Genomic DNA, 16305 nt, shown 5'->3' with positions numbered 1-16305 from the left:
TTATGCTCGTAGTAGGTATAGGTGTGTTTTAAAAAAGAACAAACAATCAAAAAATATATAAGTATATTTAAAATTATTATAGGTATAGACTGCAAAGTAATGTTTAAAACTTATCTACGCATCTACCATCTGTAGTTCGTCTTTTTCCAGGCAAGCAACCACCAGCAAAGTTTTCCCTTCCGTCTTTATTATCAGTTGTTGAATTACTCTTTGTACTATTGGTTACTTGTAGAGTAACTTCAGTTGTCGAAGATGTCACAAACACAAACGGAATTTCCTCTGAGTAGTGGTTTTCTTGAGTTGGTTTAGCTTGAGGAATGTTTGGCTTCACTTTTGGAGTCGCAGTAGATGTAGCAAATATAAAGACTGGCTCATATTCTTTTGCATTCATATTTACGTCATTTATATGAGGATATGGTCCCTTGTTATTTGTATCCTCTTTTGGGGCAAAAGCATTAGTAATGCCATCTTTAACTTTATGAGCAGTATCATGAATTGTACCCAAAAAACCTTTAGCTAACCCCCCGTTTGTAACTTGGAATAACAGTAGTGAACAAAAGTAAATAAAATAGAGGTTTTTCATTTTACACTTGTACACAAAACGGCTATGATACAAATGAGCTAAGTTCGTACTGGCAGTAATTATAAGAAGATAAACGTGACCTATGCCTTGGAGATTTATAAATCGTGATAAAATAAAATCACGAATCGAGCAAGTTAATTCCAGGAATAAGTTGTTCTCAACCGAGGCCGTGTACAACATCGACGCAAATTATTATCATTCAAAATTATGACTCCTGTTGCCTGTTCGTCACGTATAAAAATAGAATAATAAAATAATAGGTAACCCATTCTCAAACACGCGAACTAGCCCGAATAGTACTAGAATATTGTGGCATTGAACGGAAAAAATAATTGTTATAGTTAAACTTAAATACACTGGATGCAGCCCTATACTATGTTTTACACCGGCATATCGAAAAAAGTGTAGTTCACGTGGTCCACATTAACATTTAAAATCACTTACAGATCAAATCAAGTGTTTGTAGCTACCTACGTTAGTATAACTTGTTTGTAGTATTTTGATTGTATTGAATTTACTCTCATTTTGTTACGTACCAAAAAAATTCATCGATATCGAATAATACCCCGTACTATGTGATGTCACCTCACTAGGAAATCGGCATGTCGCCCTGTCGCGAACTGTAGGTACTTACCTGTACCACGACTGATTTTATTAATTTAATAAAGTACCTATTAACACAATACTTGTTATATACCAAAGGGAGAGCGGCACATGACAAGCCACACGCGAGCTACCTGTTCACAGCGTTCACACTTCACACATTGTCTATTGTGAAGAGAGGTCTAGAGATGTTCAAAAAATATAAGTAACTAGGGAATACCCGCGACTTCTTCCGCGTGGATTTAGGTTTTTAAAGATCCCGTGGGAACTGTTTGATTTTCCGAGATGAAAAGTTGCTTATGTCAACTACAGGGACGCAAGCTACTACAGGGAGTATTTAGGAATCCCGCTGGAACTCTTTGTTTTTCCGGGATAAAAAGTAGCCTATATACTTCCCCGGAATGTATCCTAAGTCTGTACAAAATTTCATTAAAATCGGTTCAGCGGCTGAGCCGTGAAAGCGTAGCAGACAGACAGACAGACAAACAGACCGACAGATAGATAGACAGACACACTTTCGCATTTATAATATTAAGTATGGATATGGATAATACATCATGTTGTGGCTACCTATTCAGTGGATTCCTACATAATGCTGCGCCGCCATCTTGATTTTTTGTTTCAAAGTAAGTACATAGTGCTCATCTTCATCTAAGTAACCTCTATCGATTCATACAGGTTTCAAGATGTGACAGTGATTTTGGAAAAAGTCTGAATTGTGACTGCCCATAGGCCATGCTCCATACTCAAATTTTTGAACCCCTTCTGCAGCACGGCATGTAAATTATAAACATGCTGAAGTAATAACAAGGCGGCATGCCCGTGATGGATGGCGCATGTGCAGGATCAAGGTTAGACAATCCATACAACAACGAATAGGTCACACAGATCTAGAGATAGATCAAGAGATAGATCTAGAGATAGATCTAGAGGTAGGTTAAGATCACAGCATACGAAACATGTTTTCCTCGTGCCGGGCGGTACAGGAGGAATTCGTATGTCACGTATATACGTGACATTTTATTTATATGTAATCACTTTGCAGCGCCCTGACGGGGCTTCATGTTGTAATATTATAATTATTTTTTTCTATTATGATGTAAAACATGAATGCAAATAAATAAAGAATAAAGAATTCTTGAACTATTGGATACCTCGAAAAACGGGTGGACGGAATCTCATATATTTTATCGCTATATTTTTATATGCAACGATTAAGAAATCGGCACGAGAAAAAACCACGTCATGTATGCAGCGCCCTTTGAAGTTTTATCTTTTTCCTTGACTTAGAACTACGAAACTATTTTATTGAAATCTAAATTATTGAAGGCACAATTACAGCAAATTGAAGCAATATTCAAAATTATTACTAATATATTATTAGTATAGATTATATTCGCAGTATAATATACATATACATTTTTTTAAGCAATCAGAAAAAAAACATTTAGATTTACAAAGTAATGTTCAAAACTTTTCTACACATCTACCATCTTCAGTTCGATATTGTCCAGGCAAGCAAGAACCAGTAAAGAGTTCGCGCCTTGCCTCTTCGAACGTTGGTATAATAAATAGCTCGTAAAGTTTTTGGATTCACTTTCAGAGTTGCAGCAATTCATTCTGGCTCATATTCGTCGTATAGATTTACGTCATTTATTGCAGGATATCCCCTGTAATTTGTCTCTGATAGTCCTTTGTAATTTGTGTCCTCTTTTGGGGCAAAATTTCTAGCAATGCCATCATTTTCTTTAGGAGCAGTATCAAAAATTGTACCAAAAAAAAATTGTAGCAAAGTTTCCGTTTGTAACCTGGAATAACAGTAGTAAAATTAAACAAAAGTAAATAAAATAATGGTTTTTCATTTTACACCCTAAACGGTTATGTTGCAATTGAGCTAAGTTTGGAAGTTAGCAATAACTTTAAGAAGTTAAATGTGGAGTATGCCTCGGTGACGCGCTTTTTATAAAAACACGATATAAAGTAACGAATTGATCAAGTAAATACCATGAATAAATAATTGTTTTTAACCGCAGCCGTATTATCAATGATTGCTATTTTTCTCCTGTTAGTGACGTAAAATATAAAATTGATAAATCATGAAAATTTATTGATTTATAGCATTTTTTTTTTTTTCATTTTTCAGTTTTTCAGAGGCAGCTTTCAACTAGATGTGATAGCAGTCGTCAGTCAACTCGTAGTTGACGCTTTCAACAATCACCAATATTTGAGTGGGTACTGAAAGCACGTGAACAGAATCATTGGTCTTTTTTTTTCTCTCGTCTGGCTTTACAAAGATTAGCCAATGTCAAGTTTGTAGTTATTTACAAGTTTGGGAAACTATATAAGTATGGACTTCGTCTGTGCCGGCGCTCGCCGACACACGCGCGGCGCCCCTTTAGAGCGCTTCCCAGTCAGTTCCAGCATGGTTCCAGCACCAAAAAATACCAGTGAAACACAAAAACCGGCCACTTTTAACAAAAAAAAAACACTCCAAAAAGACACAACACGCGCGCCAGCAAACCCTAACACAGACGAAGTCATCATTGATCTAACAGAATATGTATATCTATACATCAATACAGACTACTCACTACGTTGCTAAGTTCATATTATTATGAACAGCTTCCTCTCTCCAAGTTTTCAAGATTTCTATTTACACACTGTTATCACTATGTACATTAACTATTTATTTTATTTTAACTGTTAACTATTGAACTCCTGCGCGTCACTCCTCTTGGTCCCGGCAGAATACCAGCGCTCAGGTTATATTTTAAAACCTGCTGAGCCGGGGCCTTTTCATCTTGTGCCATGTGGGTGCAAGAAGTTATTATTAAGTATTAAGTACTTATAAACAACACGAATAATTTACTTAAGCACAAGATGAATAAATTAATTTTCTTTCTTTCTTTCTTTCAAATAAACATATTCATGACACCACTATGATAAGACTCGTGGCAGTCGCGGCCATAAAACGAGGGAAAGACGTTGATTCAGATATTGTGCTCTTACCAGCCTTCCGGGAGATGTTAGTGATGCGCCTATAGATAACTCTAATTACTAGTACCTAATTGTATTGAAAAAGCAAAGAATTATTTTTGTGTTTAAGTAAGGCTTCATAGAGACCGGCTCCTCAAAAATCTCAATCAACAACTGTGTCGAAAACAATCGATAAATAATGCGTACCTACGGCCCAACCTTAGAGTATGACCTTGGTTTATGGCCGCGATTGCAAGGAGTCTCAGGCGTATAGAATATAATATTTAGTTTATAATTTCATTTGCGGCGCAATAAGTGACTGACGATGACTCTAAAAGAATAAGCTTTGAATGTAAAATCACCACAACAAATACTTTTTAAATCAATGAATAGGTAAGTACCTATTGCACTGCCGCACAGGCACAGCTTAGACAGGTGTGTGTGTGATGTGTGTGTTGTCCCAACGGTGCTCGCACGTCATGTTTTATTAGCATAACAAGACGCGAATAAATGGTAAACAACACAATGACATTTGCAAGCAGTATGATATCATCTACGATTAAGTATACTGACCTCTAAAATAATCTCTGTCGACAATTTCCTAATGAATCCCTTCTATAGCCATCAAGACACTCAAGATCTGGCACTCGTATCACTTGACTAGAGTGAACACTTTTTGCAGTTGTAGTTGAAGTAGCCATGCGGAGTTTATCGTGGAAGTTGAAAACAATTCCGGTTTCCCCCAAACTGAATGTGCAAATTGCAAGTATTGTGCCTACAAGCACTATTTTTACGTCCATTTCAACGTAAGGTATTGAATTCACTGCGTCTCTCCGATAACACATAACTAGTCTATGATTTGGAAGTCTTCACGACCACGGCATTCTACATGATCCGTTTACGTCCATTGATTCCCCATTCTGACATTTTTTATTACTATTTGGGGGCACTTCTATCATTTTACCACCGGTTTGACCTTTGGAATCGCTCCCGTAATTATATTTATTATAAGTTTCAATACTTTTCGAATCTTTTGCTTGTGTAAATAACTTTATGAAGTCTTTCACAGGATTTGCAAATAAACTTACGAAATCTTGAATAGAATATGAAGCCCCGTTCACGTGTACCAACAATTGAAGTATAACAATTTGGAACACAACTATTTGCTTGAACGGACGCGCCATTTTATAATAATAGACTCAATGTGTATCAACTACACTCTTATCATTGACAACTTCCAGTCAACTTGTTGGAACGCTGTGTTATCAGTTAACACAAATATGTATGGTTTTTTGCTCTATTACGCTAACAATTCCAGGAAATCCTAATCAAAATATTATTTCATATCAGTCACTTTACAAAATTATTGGATACATTTTCTAACAAGTGTAAATTAAAAATTTATAACACCCCCGACAAAGTATCTGAGTTTTCCAAAACATCATTTTCAAATAAATAATTATGTATCAAGGCAACGTCCATCTTGACAGCTTGACATATTTTGTCAATTGACATAATCATGGACGTATTAATATTATGAACCTAACGGTTATGTAACCTTCTTTTCTACAAGAAAACTAGAAAAGAGCTGATAACTCTTAAACGGCTGCACCAATTTTTTTGGATTATAGCTAAGAACACTCTCGATCAAGCCACCTTTCAAACAAAAAAAAGTTAATTAAAATCGGTTCATTCGTTTAGGCGCTACGATGCCACAGACAGATACACAGATACACAGATACACAGATACACAGACACACAGATACACAGATACACAGACACACAGATACACAGACACACAGATACACACGTTAAACTTATAACACCCCTCTTTTTGGGTCGGGGGTTAAAAACAACCCAACCCACAATCACATCAAAATAAGAGATATTATGAATACACCAGCTCGGCAATTACGGAAAAAAAGTTCAGGATAATTTGGGATACATCTTTTGCAATGCGACATAATATTAGAAATCTATTATTTTAACGTAATCGCACAGCTGGTAATCAATTAACTAGGAAGAATTTTTTAGCACTAAAAGTCTAAAACTTCAAGACTCGAGGCAAACGGAACAAAAATGTGACTCGATTATTATCGATGTCAGCCATTTCTGCTGCGGCTCTCGGTCCTTAGGTAATATACTAAAATATCTTGATGCTGTCTCCTGAACAAAGAATATAATTGATAATACACAAGTATTTGGACGTTTGTCCAATTACTCCAACAAACATAGATTCATAATAACCGACACACCTCTTTTTATTATGAATACTGAGTGCTCTCTGTTCATCATTGTAAAATTCTCGTTAGCCAAGCCCGCAATCCAGGCCCGCTTCAGCGATTTCATTCGTTCGGGAGGAAGGCGGCTAATTTTCTCGAAATAACTGACCAATTTGAAATTTCAAAACCAGTTTTTATAACAGCATTATTAAAATCATGTTTACGACTATATCGATTTCATATCGCTTTGTGTGATTATTATAGTTAAATTCAAAGCAGCCTTTGACCGTAATATTACGACCGTATGAAAAATTCTGGTAAAACAGAGTAGGGCTGTCTATATTCCGAAATGTCGGAATTCAATTTCGATGATTTTGTCTCTTCAATAGGCTCGGTACCTATAACATTTTACATCTCGCCAATCTTGATAGAATTCAAGCGTCAAAACACTTTATAACGTTAAAATAAGTTTTCTACTTTATAAACTTTTATAAAGCATAAGTAGAACTCAAGCTCGTCCATTACAGCCAGCGCTTGCATCAGTGGTACTGAATTTTGACTAAGTATAAATCAAGGACTCTTAGGTCCAATTCACTTGATTGTTATTGTAGTTCTACGCTCAAATTCTAACAATCGTAATGAGATGTAAAATCTCATACTAATGCTACTTGTACTCGATAACTTACTAGCGAAACACTCAGTAAGGTTTATACTTACTATACAGTGTTTCATACTGTGTAGCTAACCTTTTTTCAAAGCAAAATCTTTTAAGACATTCCGAAATAATACCATACGTGCTATACATTTTCCATCAATTCAGAATAAATTATACTCGTACATATATTATATAACTTAGAATTCATGTAAGTAAGCTGAACCTATGGCGAATAGTAATTTTATTTTCAATTCTCGTTATATTTTAAAGTGGGCAACCCTGAAAACGAGCATGTAAGCTATTTTAATATTAAAATACCTACCACCCTTTAGTAACGTGATAATAATATTGCACACACTTTTAATAATGTCTGTTTAACCTTTAAAAGCAGAAAGTACACATTATGATACGAGCGTGACTATCTTATTGGCAAAAATTACATGCCGAATTGAGAGAAATTGTTTAAGATAAATAAAAACCGATATCCATAGGAAAGTTAAAATATCTATTTATTTGAATATTAAAAACGTATGCCAAAAAATATTGTAGGTAGGGGCCTACCTATAAGATTTCAGTGTATAATTAATTGGCGCTATTCTCACTTTTGATATTATTGGTGCAGTGTTAGAAATAATTCCAAACTGGAGAATTATTATATGTAGGGGAATTATACGAGTAGATAGGAGAATACTAATTTGTAAGATTCAAAACAAAAATGCAATAGGTAAGGAATAAAGAGTACTGCATAGTGATGGTAGTGAGTATCTGTCGTTGTGAGAACTCTCACAACAGTTCATACCTATCATTTACAGAAGAATTTGTTTGAGTCTATTCAAATATGTATTGCGTGCACACCACGTAGTAATCTCACAGCTATCTAATAATTAGTTTATGGCTTTAATCAGTTTTTAAACGTCGTATAAAAAAAAAATATAATTTATTAATCCTGTTGCCGCCATCTATTTGCCATTTGTCTGTTGTAGGTACAATGTGCTAGGAATCAAAACAACTTCATTGTCACCAATACAAAATATTTATTTCATTTTCACCTAAACAAATAAAACAATAATATTCTGACTAACCAGGATAGATATGATGAACCAGGTAACTGCATCACTTTGAAGAGCTTACTATTATAACTTTCTTCAAGTGACGCGACTTCTTGGACTGTAAAAAAAATTGTTAGGTGCGGGTACAGTAAATATTTTGTCAGTAACAGACCCATTATACGTGGGCAATGGTAGAAAGATCTAAAAACGCTAGACAGGCTAGAATGTGAAATTAGAAGAAGTTCAAAAGGTTCAAGATGAGGTCAGGTCTCACAAAGGGGCACAGCGTCAAAAGTAGTCATCATCATCGTGATAATTATCAACCGATGGACATCCACTGCTGACTTCCAGACGCCATGGTCGTCGCCGCCTGAATCCAGCGGCTCTCTGCTATTTGTTTGATCTCGTCTGTCCGCCTAGTGGTGGGTTTTCGAACGTTTCTTTCTGGTGTGAAATCGCCACAGCACCTTGGGATCCCAAAGTCTATCGGTTTTTTAAACTATGAGCCACTACTTCAGCTTGGCGACCCGCTGAGCAATGTCGGTTACTCTGTTCCTCCTACGGATCTTTTTATTTCTGAAGTACTTTATTATCACGTAGAGAAACTCCAGGCTCGTAGTTGTTTAATTAGGGCGTGAAGGAAGGACAAACAAACAAACACACTTTTGCATTTATAATATTAGTAAGTAAAAGTATAGAAGTTTCGACTGCAACTATGAGAAAATGAATATCCCGTTACCATGCAACTGGCTGATGCCAGCGACTTTGCCTTGGGGATTCTATGATTTCCTGGGATAAAAAGTAGCCTATATCACTCTCCAGGTCCTTAATTATATACATGAAAAAAATCATATCAATCTGGTGCTCTGTTGCGGCGTGATTGAAGGACAAACCAGCAAAAATACACACTTTCGCAGAAATACACATTTTAGCATTTATAATATGGGTAGCGATACTTACATGGCTGTTAGATTTAGTTTTCGAATATTGACATTTACTATTCCCATCCTCTTCAGACGATGACGACGAGGAGGAAGACGAATCATTGTCTTTTTTCCCACGGCCCTGTATTATATAATACAGATTAAACATCTTTATTTAAATATCATATAGAAAAGAAATAAACTTTTAAGTCTTAAAGCGCCTACGTAGAAGAAATACAGTTGTGATGTGAGGCTTTTGCAGTTGGCATCAACAGAACAGCGACTGCACCCGCATGCAGATTATACATAGGACATAATATTATTATAGAAGCCTCAATAGCTCAACGGTTGTAGGAGCGGACTGAAATCCGAAAGGTCGGCGATTCACCTGTTGCACTATTGTCGTACCCACTCCTAGCACAAGCTTAACGCTAAGTTGGAAGGGAAAGGGGAATGTTAGTCATGATTAAAAAAATAGCTAATATTCTTTAAAAAAAAATAGCTAGAATACGCGCAAAGTTCAGATGACAATCAGGCTATGAGGCGGGGGGACGCCCCGCACACCCGCACGTCACCCGCGCTCACCCGCAGCTGGTTAGCACGGGGGCTGTGCGGGTGTGTGGGGTGTCCCCATCCCATTTGCCATCTTAACCTGTCGCGCACTATACACACAGAATTTGACGCTGAATGTTCTGTCAACAGCAATAGGAGTTCATTACTGCAATTTTCCAGTCAGCTAGTAAATATCTCAATACAGTCCATTTGTATAGGCCACCTCTGATAGCGCCTTAGGTATATTGATTCTGTAGCTGAGCCATTACAATTAACATCCGAACTGAGTCACAAAACATTACGATCATAGGGTTGTGAGATTGAGAACGCTTCAGAAGTCGTTATCGATAAAGGGATGCCTTCGGATGCATATAGCTGGGGCTCTCCCGCGCCCTTTATAACCTTATCGATTATCGACAAATCCTTTTTTACTGTTACATACAATACCAGAGCTTAGGTTCCATAAGGCCTGGAAGTTCGAGCGAGAGGTCGGATAAAAATGATTTATGACTCAGTTCGCAATTTTGTAATGGCTCAACTATGAAAATACAAGTAAAACTATACATATTATTATACCTTCAATACATTACGGACGACTTTTTAAGGTTCTAATCAATTTAAATTTTATCGAACCTTACCTTATTACAGTCATTATCTTCCTCAGATGACGATGATGATGACGACGATGAAGAAGATGAAGATTTATCATTAGCTTTCTGTAATTAGTGAAGACATACATAATATGTGATTACTATAAAATAAAATTGAATGAGAGACCAACTTTGGTGTTTTAGGCTTTTATTTTTAACCCCCCGACCCAAAAAGAGGGGTGTTATAAGTGTACATGTGTATCTGTGTAACTGTGTATTTGTGTATCTGTCTGTGGCATCGTAGCTATCCTAAACTAATGTATCGATCTTAATTAAGTTTTTTTTGTTGAAAGGTGGCTTGATCGAGAATGTTAATCCAAGAAAATCGGTTCAGTCGTTTGAAAGTTATCAGCTCTTTTCTAGTTACTGTAACCTTCACTTGTCGGGGGTGTTATAAATTTTTAATCTACACTTGTACTTCATGCTGTTGAGCCGCCATCGCCAGTCCCAATTTTTACGACTAATATTTTGATAACTAAGAGAACAAAATAATATAATTCATTTTTTTTAAAACAATGAAGCGTTTTTACCTTACCTTATTGCAATCATTATCTTCCTCTGATGAAGACGATGATGATGATGATGAAGAACTCACGTCACATTTATTTTTTCCTTTACAAGAAGATTTCTGTAATTTAAATTGAAAAAGTCGTGTGAGGCACCATACGATTAAGAAGCCAGTAGAACGTGTATTTTCTGACTTTATGGCTAGAGAGTTTAGTTTAGGTATTCGCTACTCAATTGGTCTCAAAGTGTCGTATATTCTTCTAAGGGCCGGGGCACATATGGCGGAGCGCAGCGCAGAGCTTTTTTCACAGTCAAAATATTATCGACACTGTCCTCATTGAAATAATATCTTAAATCAATTGTGCATCCGAGCGGATACTCGCGCATCCGCGCGCAGTCCCGCGCGTGCTCGCGCATTCTCTGGTACAAATTCGCTAATGTGTCACGCGATTAGAAAACTTCGCGGGCATGCTCTGCGCTGCGCTCCGCCATTATTATGTTATCTGAAGGATTAAGATAGCTACAATCTCTATTAATTTGCATTTTATTAATCAGCTTTAATATACCTAACTATATCTACAGGAAGATGTTTAATTTAATATAACTTACCTTATTACACTTGTTATCATCTTCTTCTGATGACGACGACGATGATGAAGAAGAAGAAGATGATGATGAATCACTTTTTTGTTCCTTGTTCTTGTTACATGAGGATTTCTGTAATTGTAAATTATTAAATTAAATACCAAATAAATCCGGCCAAGTGCGAGTCAGACTCGCGCACCGAGGGTTCCGTACTCGAGTATTTTTTTCGACATTTTGCACGATAAATCAAAAACTATTATGCGTAAAAATAAATAAAAATCTGTTTTAAAATGTACGGGTAAAGCCCTTTCATATTATGATACCCCACTTGGTATAGTTATCTTACTTTGAAAATTTAAAGACATTTTTTTTTAATTATGTAACCAAAAATACATGGTTTTCGGATTTATTCCTTTACTTGTGCTATAAGAGCTACCTACCTGCCAAATTTCATGATTCTAGGTTCACGGGAAGTACCCTATAGGTTTTCGTGACAGACACGACAGACGGACGGACGAACAAAAAACAAAGTGATCCTATAAAGGTTCCGTTTTTACTTTTGAGGTACGGCACCCTAAAAATTAAAAAATACTGTTTTACGCTAAGTCGATAATATAATACTTCTTCCATTTCAAATTTTCAAAATATATTTAATGTAAAGATTAAAGACAATGAAGGAATTACATTCTTACCATGAGTATGTCAGAATATTTAAAATGGTACCTAAACCTTACCCTTGTACCATCGTTATCCTCTTCTGATGACGATGATGATGAGCTATCGCAATTGATTTTTTCCTTAATTATTTTACATAATAATGATTTCTGTAAAAATATGGAAAAGTTTATTATTAATTTTACTTATTTAGATTGTTTTTTTCATTTGTGGATTTTACAGAATTCAAATCAATCCCACAACAAATCATCATGTCTCTAATAGAGCACATACTATCCTTCTAATAAATTAAATCTTGTCAACTGGAAAAAAATGCACATTCTCGTAGGTTTTTGTATATATTATGCCTATTACCTACTTATTATCTTTTTAATGTACCTATGATCTCATTAATATACAAAATTAGTTTGCACTTAGGAACAAATAAATACACGTTGTTTATAAATATCTAAAGTTTGCGTGACCTGTTAAAATTATAAAGTGTGTCAGAGATAAGAAGTTCCGAGTTACTGTCTCTAGAACGTTATTATTCCAAATTATGTCACGTTTGATGATAATTTTAGGTAAGTAATATATTATTATATTTGGCCCAAGGCATATTGGTGCAGATTTGAAACGCGGCCACGCGAAAAAAAATATTATTGTTAAGTACCTACCTACTTTTCAAACATGATTCTAGGTCAACAGGAAGTAGCCTATACGTTTTCTTGACAGACACGACAGACGGACAGACAGACAACGAAATGATTCTATAAGGGTTCCTTATTTCCTTTTAGGTACGGAACCTTAAAAATTACCAAATGAAAAACTTTAAATAGGTAATATTTTTATAGCTATCTAATTAAAAATGCACAAAACTGCGACTCCTAGTTAAGTAATTAAATTCTACAAAATATAAACGCTAAAAACATCCAGTGAGTTTCTTGCAGGCTTTTCTTGCTAGAGTCACTTCACAAGGATGCACTTTACGATTCACCAATTAGACCTTTTGCACTATGAGTTGATTTCCATTTTATTTTTCGAGAATTCTGTCTAAATTCATAATAATATATAAGTACTTAGGCACTACGTCAATCAATTTAATTCATCCAAGCAATTAACACTTATACACTAAATAAAACTTATTGACTGGCATACTACCTACGTACTTACTAAACCGTTGAGTCTAGAAACTTGCAATTATATTGTTAGTTTTTTTTCTATAGATTTCCACGAAAATATTTTTGGAAAGAGTCTGACTCGCACATGAAGGGTTCCGTATCATCGTGCAAGAAATAACACTTCAATTTTCATGGCAGCCATTTTGAAATTTTCATTATTTTTTGTTATAGCGGGAATAGAAATACACATTCTATGAAAATTTCAACACGTCGGCCTCCTATTCAGCGGGACGGGGTTTCGATCCTGGGCACGTTTTAAGCAGTCAATTATTATTAATTGCTTTAATGGTGAAGAAAAACATGATAAGGAAACCTGCATGACTGAAAGTTCTCAAAGGTGTATTAATTCTGTTAAAAATAACCCCCGACCCAAAAAGAGGGGTGTTATAATTTTGACGTGTGTATCTGTGTATCTGTCTGTGGCATCGTAGCTCCTAAACGAAGGGACCGATTTTAAATTAGTATTTTTTTTGTTTGAAAGGTGGCTTGATCGAGAGTGTTCTTAGCTATAAACGAAGATCAAATCGATTCAGCCGTTTGAAAGTTATCAGCTCTTTTCTAGTTTTCTTATAGAAGTTTTTGTGTCGGGGGTTTTTTAAATTTTAAGTTATTTTATTTTACTTAATAATCTTTATTGCACACACATAATATTAAGTATACAGAAAAACATATTATAACCTATGTACATTACGAGCTACTAACCTCATCGCTTATGTCGTTGGTGTCTTGACAAACTTTCCTGAAAAAATTTTATAGGAAAAATATAATCCAATAATAATGACCTTTTAATAGACGAGGCTATTAGCAAGACAAATGAGCAAGTAGGTATTACTTTTTGTTGAACAAGTAAATCATTAGGTAGGTACATGGGGCACATTATACGTATCTATTTATTTTGTTTGAAAGTACAATTAAAATAATAAGTCTCACCTCAATGACTTTCCTTGAACAAAAGCTGATGTTACAATTACAGCTATTATTAATAATAAATAGCGCATTTTTGTATTTATTTTTAAAGCTTAAAATTCAAAATATTATCCGGTCCTCTGTTGACGTACGAATATTTGAACTATAATATAAGAACTGATAAACCTTTTCTGTTTTGATACCCCTATTGGGGTCGATAAGATGATATTATAAAACATTTATGCAGGCGTAATAAATTATATAACAAAAACGGAATATTTAGGTTAATTAGGTAAAAATTAAATACAATAATATTATGTGGGTACATATTATAATAAATTTTGAACAAAAACATATTTGGAAAAGTTTCTAGAAACAAGACTTTACAAATTGTAAAATATAATAAATTAAACATAAAATATTGTAAAATTTAAACAATTAGTATTGAAAACATGTTAACATTAATTAATAAAATAAATAGAAAACTTAAGCATTAATATAAAAAACGTACGCACTCAATTCACCCAGCTTTATCGGGATTATTCTATAAATGCCCCTCCGTTAAGAAAACAAGCTTCTTACACGAATAGAAGGGATTTTAATATCCTTAAGTAGTGATGATACTGGTTTTCTCTCCTATAAAAGACTTGCAAAGTAATCCATAGACGACGGGCAGATATCTTGCGAATCTGCTTGAGTCATCGCATCGTTCGAAATAAATAGGGTCCGAAGATGTTCTCAAAGAAACGTTTTTATTGAAAACAGAATAATGATTATTTGGCAAAAGGAGTAAGTAGATCCCAGATTCCAGGAAGATAATATTAATGCTGTGTAATACGTTATTATTCCTTGCTACCTGAAGAAACCAAATCAATGTGAACTGCAACATAGCTTTTTGTTTTTTGGGCTGCAGCGTTGTAAATAAGTATGTCACACCGAATAATACTTATCAATTATATTATAAGTAGGCAATAGGCGGCGATATAATGTCAGTGGTAGCCGGTAGGTACTAGGAAAACTGTAAATATTCGTGCATAGGTTAAATAGTACTGGATCGCTGAAAATTTTACAATAGATCATCTGAATAGAATAATTAATGATTTAAAAGCTAAGTTAGGGTGGTGTAACTGTATTCTCTTCAAATATAAGTACCTAATAAGGTGGTACCTACTTTAAATGCAAAAATATATTGAAAGTTTATTTTTACACAAATGAACAACTTAAACAAAGTTCATCCCGTATTTCTTAAACGTTTTGGACTTGCTTGCAATTTGAATGTATTACTTTCAACTTAAATTACAACCCGGCTTGAACTTCCAGATGAAGTGGAGTTCGAAAATGCTATTATAAATTCAGCAGTTTACAATCACAGCCCTGCCTGGCGAAGGCAAAAAACCTTAGCGGGGGAACTCGTTTTAACTTTTCCTATTTTTCTGCGTTAATTTCACCTGAACCCATTAGAGTTTGCAACAATTCTTAGTGCGAACCTTTCTATTAGGATGTTTAAATTGCATTTTAAATGACTTTTTCTTCGGAAAGTAAGTAATGGAGGCATTACGTAGGCTCTAATTTTATTCAACTTTATAATAAGATCTTAACGATCACCGCTATATGTTAACAGGGCTCTCTCCGTCACTTACTCCATACAATCGTAGTCCCAATTTCATTTGAATATTAAGCAACCAAAGTCAATGAAATTTTACAGACATGTTCTAGAAACCAATATCTGTGCCTGTGGCGTTTTAGATTTTTCTAAAAATATGTAGTTTAAAAATTACAGGAGCTCAAAGATTTGTGTGTGAATTTTTAAGACCGCGTAAATCTAAAACCGAATATGTTAACAGAAATCTGGAAAACCACAGGCATAGATATTAGTTTCTAGAATATGTCTGCAAAATTTCATGGACTTTGGTTGCTTAATATTCAAATGAAATTGGAACTACGTTTGTATGGAGCGAGTGACGGAGAGACCCCTCTTAAGGGACTTTTGATATTTTAGGGAAAATATGTGTTTAAAATTGACTTTGAGACATGAGTTTAGATAAGAAAACTCATTACAAAATATTTAAATGAGCTTACCTACACTAAAGGAAAAAGTTTTTATTTTGCAATATTTTCAAAATTGCTAGCCCAGAGGTAAGCCCATTTAAAAACTTCCTGAAAAGACGAATATCTTCTGTTTGCCATTTACCTATTTATAAAATAAGATATTACATCGTAAAAAGAGTAGGTAGAAGATTAGTAGGTAGGTACCTACCA

General features: G+C 34.9%; 2 protein-coding genes and 1 long non-coding RNA gene across 3 annotated transcripts; all 3 read right to left on the bottom strand.

Moving 5' to 3' along the window:
- Positions 1-46: 46 nt before the first annotated feature.
- Positions 47-1393, bottom strand: LOC123866395 (growth-blocking peptide, long form-like). The gene has a single exon (XM_045907934.1). It carries the CDS (start codon positions 761-763, stop codon positions 104-106), a length of 660 nt encoding a protein of 219 aa, XP_045763890.1. The 5' UTR covers positions 764-1393; the 3' UTR covers positions 47-103.
- Positions 1394-2622: 1229 nt separating this feature from the next.
- LOC123866403 lies at positions 2623-4550 on the bottom strand. Its single transcript, XR_006796183.1, has 2 exons — positions 3778-4550; positions 2623-2994 (listed from the first exon to the last, which is right to left on the bottom strand). It is a non-coding gene; the product is annotated as an uncharacterized LOC123866403 (long non-coding RNA).
- Positions 4551-8059: 3509 nt separating this feature from the next.
- Positions 8060-14231, bottom strand: LOC123866396 (lisH domain-containing protein C1711.05-like). The gene is made up of 8 exons (XM_045907935.1): positions 14071-14231; positions 13843-13879; positions 12040-12129; positions 11330-11437; positions 10749-10841; positions 10202-10279; positions 9049-9153; positions 8060-8206 (listed from the first exon to the last, which is right to left on the bottom strand). Exons 1-8 carry the CDS (start codon positions 14136-14138, stop codon positions 8153-8155), a joined length of 633 nt encoding a protein of 210 aa, XP_045763891.1. The 5' UTR covers positions 14139-14231; the 3' UTR covers positions 8060-8152.
- Between the last annotated feature and the right edge of the window lie 2074 nt (positions 14232-16305).

The sequence above is a fragment of the Maniola jurtina genome, chromosome 6 (genome assembly GCF_905333055.1).
Source record: "Maniola jurtina chromosome 6, ilManJurt1.1, whole genome shotgun sequence".
NCBI classification, from domain to species: domain Eukaryota; kingdom Metazoa; phylum Arthropoda; class Insecta; order Lepidoptera; family Nymphalidae; genus Maniola; species Maniola jurtina.
The sequence above is the reverse complement of the archived record's forward strand: the minus strand, read 5'-3'. Positions and strand labels throughout refer to the sequence as shown.

Excerpts from the sequence above, each read along its gene's own strand:
- LOC123866395 (XM_045907934.1), bottom strand. The coding sequence starts at position 763 with ATGTTGTACACGGCCTCGGTTGAGAACAACTTATTCCTGGAATTAACT.
- LOC123866396 (XM_045907935.1), bottom strand. The coding sequence starts at position 14,138 with ATGCGCTATTTATTATTAATAATAGCTGTAATTGTAACATCAGCTTTT. Across the intron at positions 13,880-14,070 it reads GTTCAAGGAAAGTCATTGAG|GAAAGTTTGTCAAGACACCA; the intron begins GTGAGACTTATT and ends AAATTTTTTCAG. Across the intron at positions 10,842-11,329 it reads ATGATAACAAGTGTAATAAG|AAATCTTCTTGTAAAGGAAA; the intron begins GTAAGTTATATT and ends TTTAAATTACAG.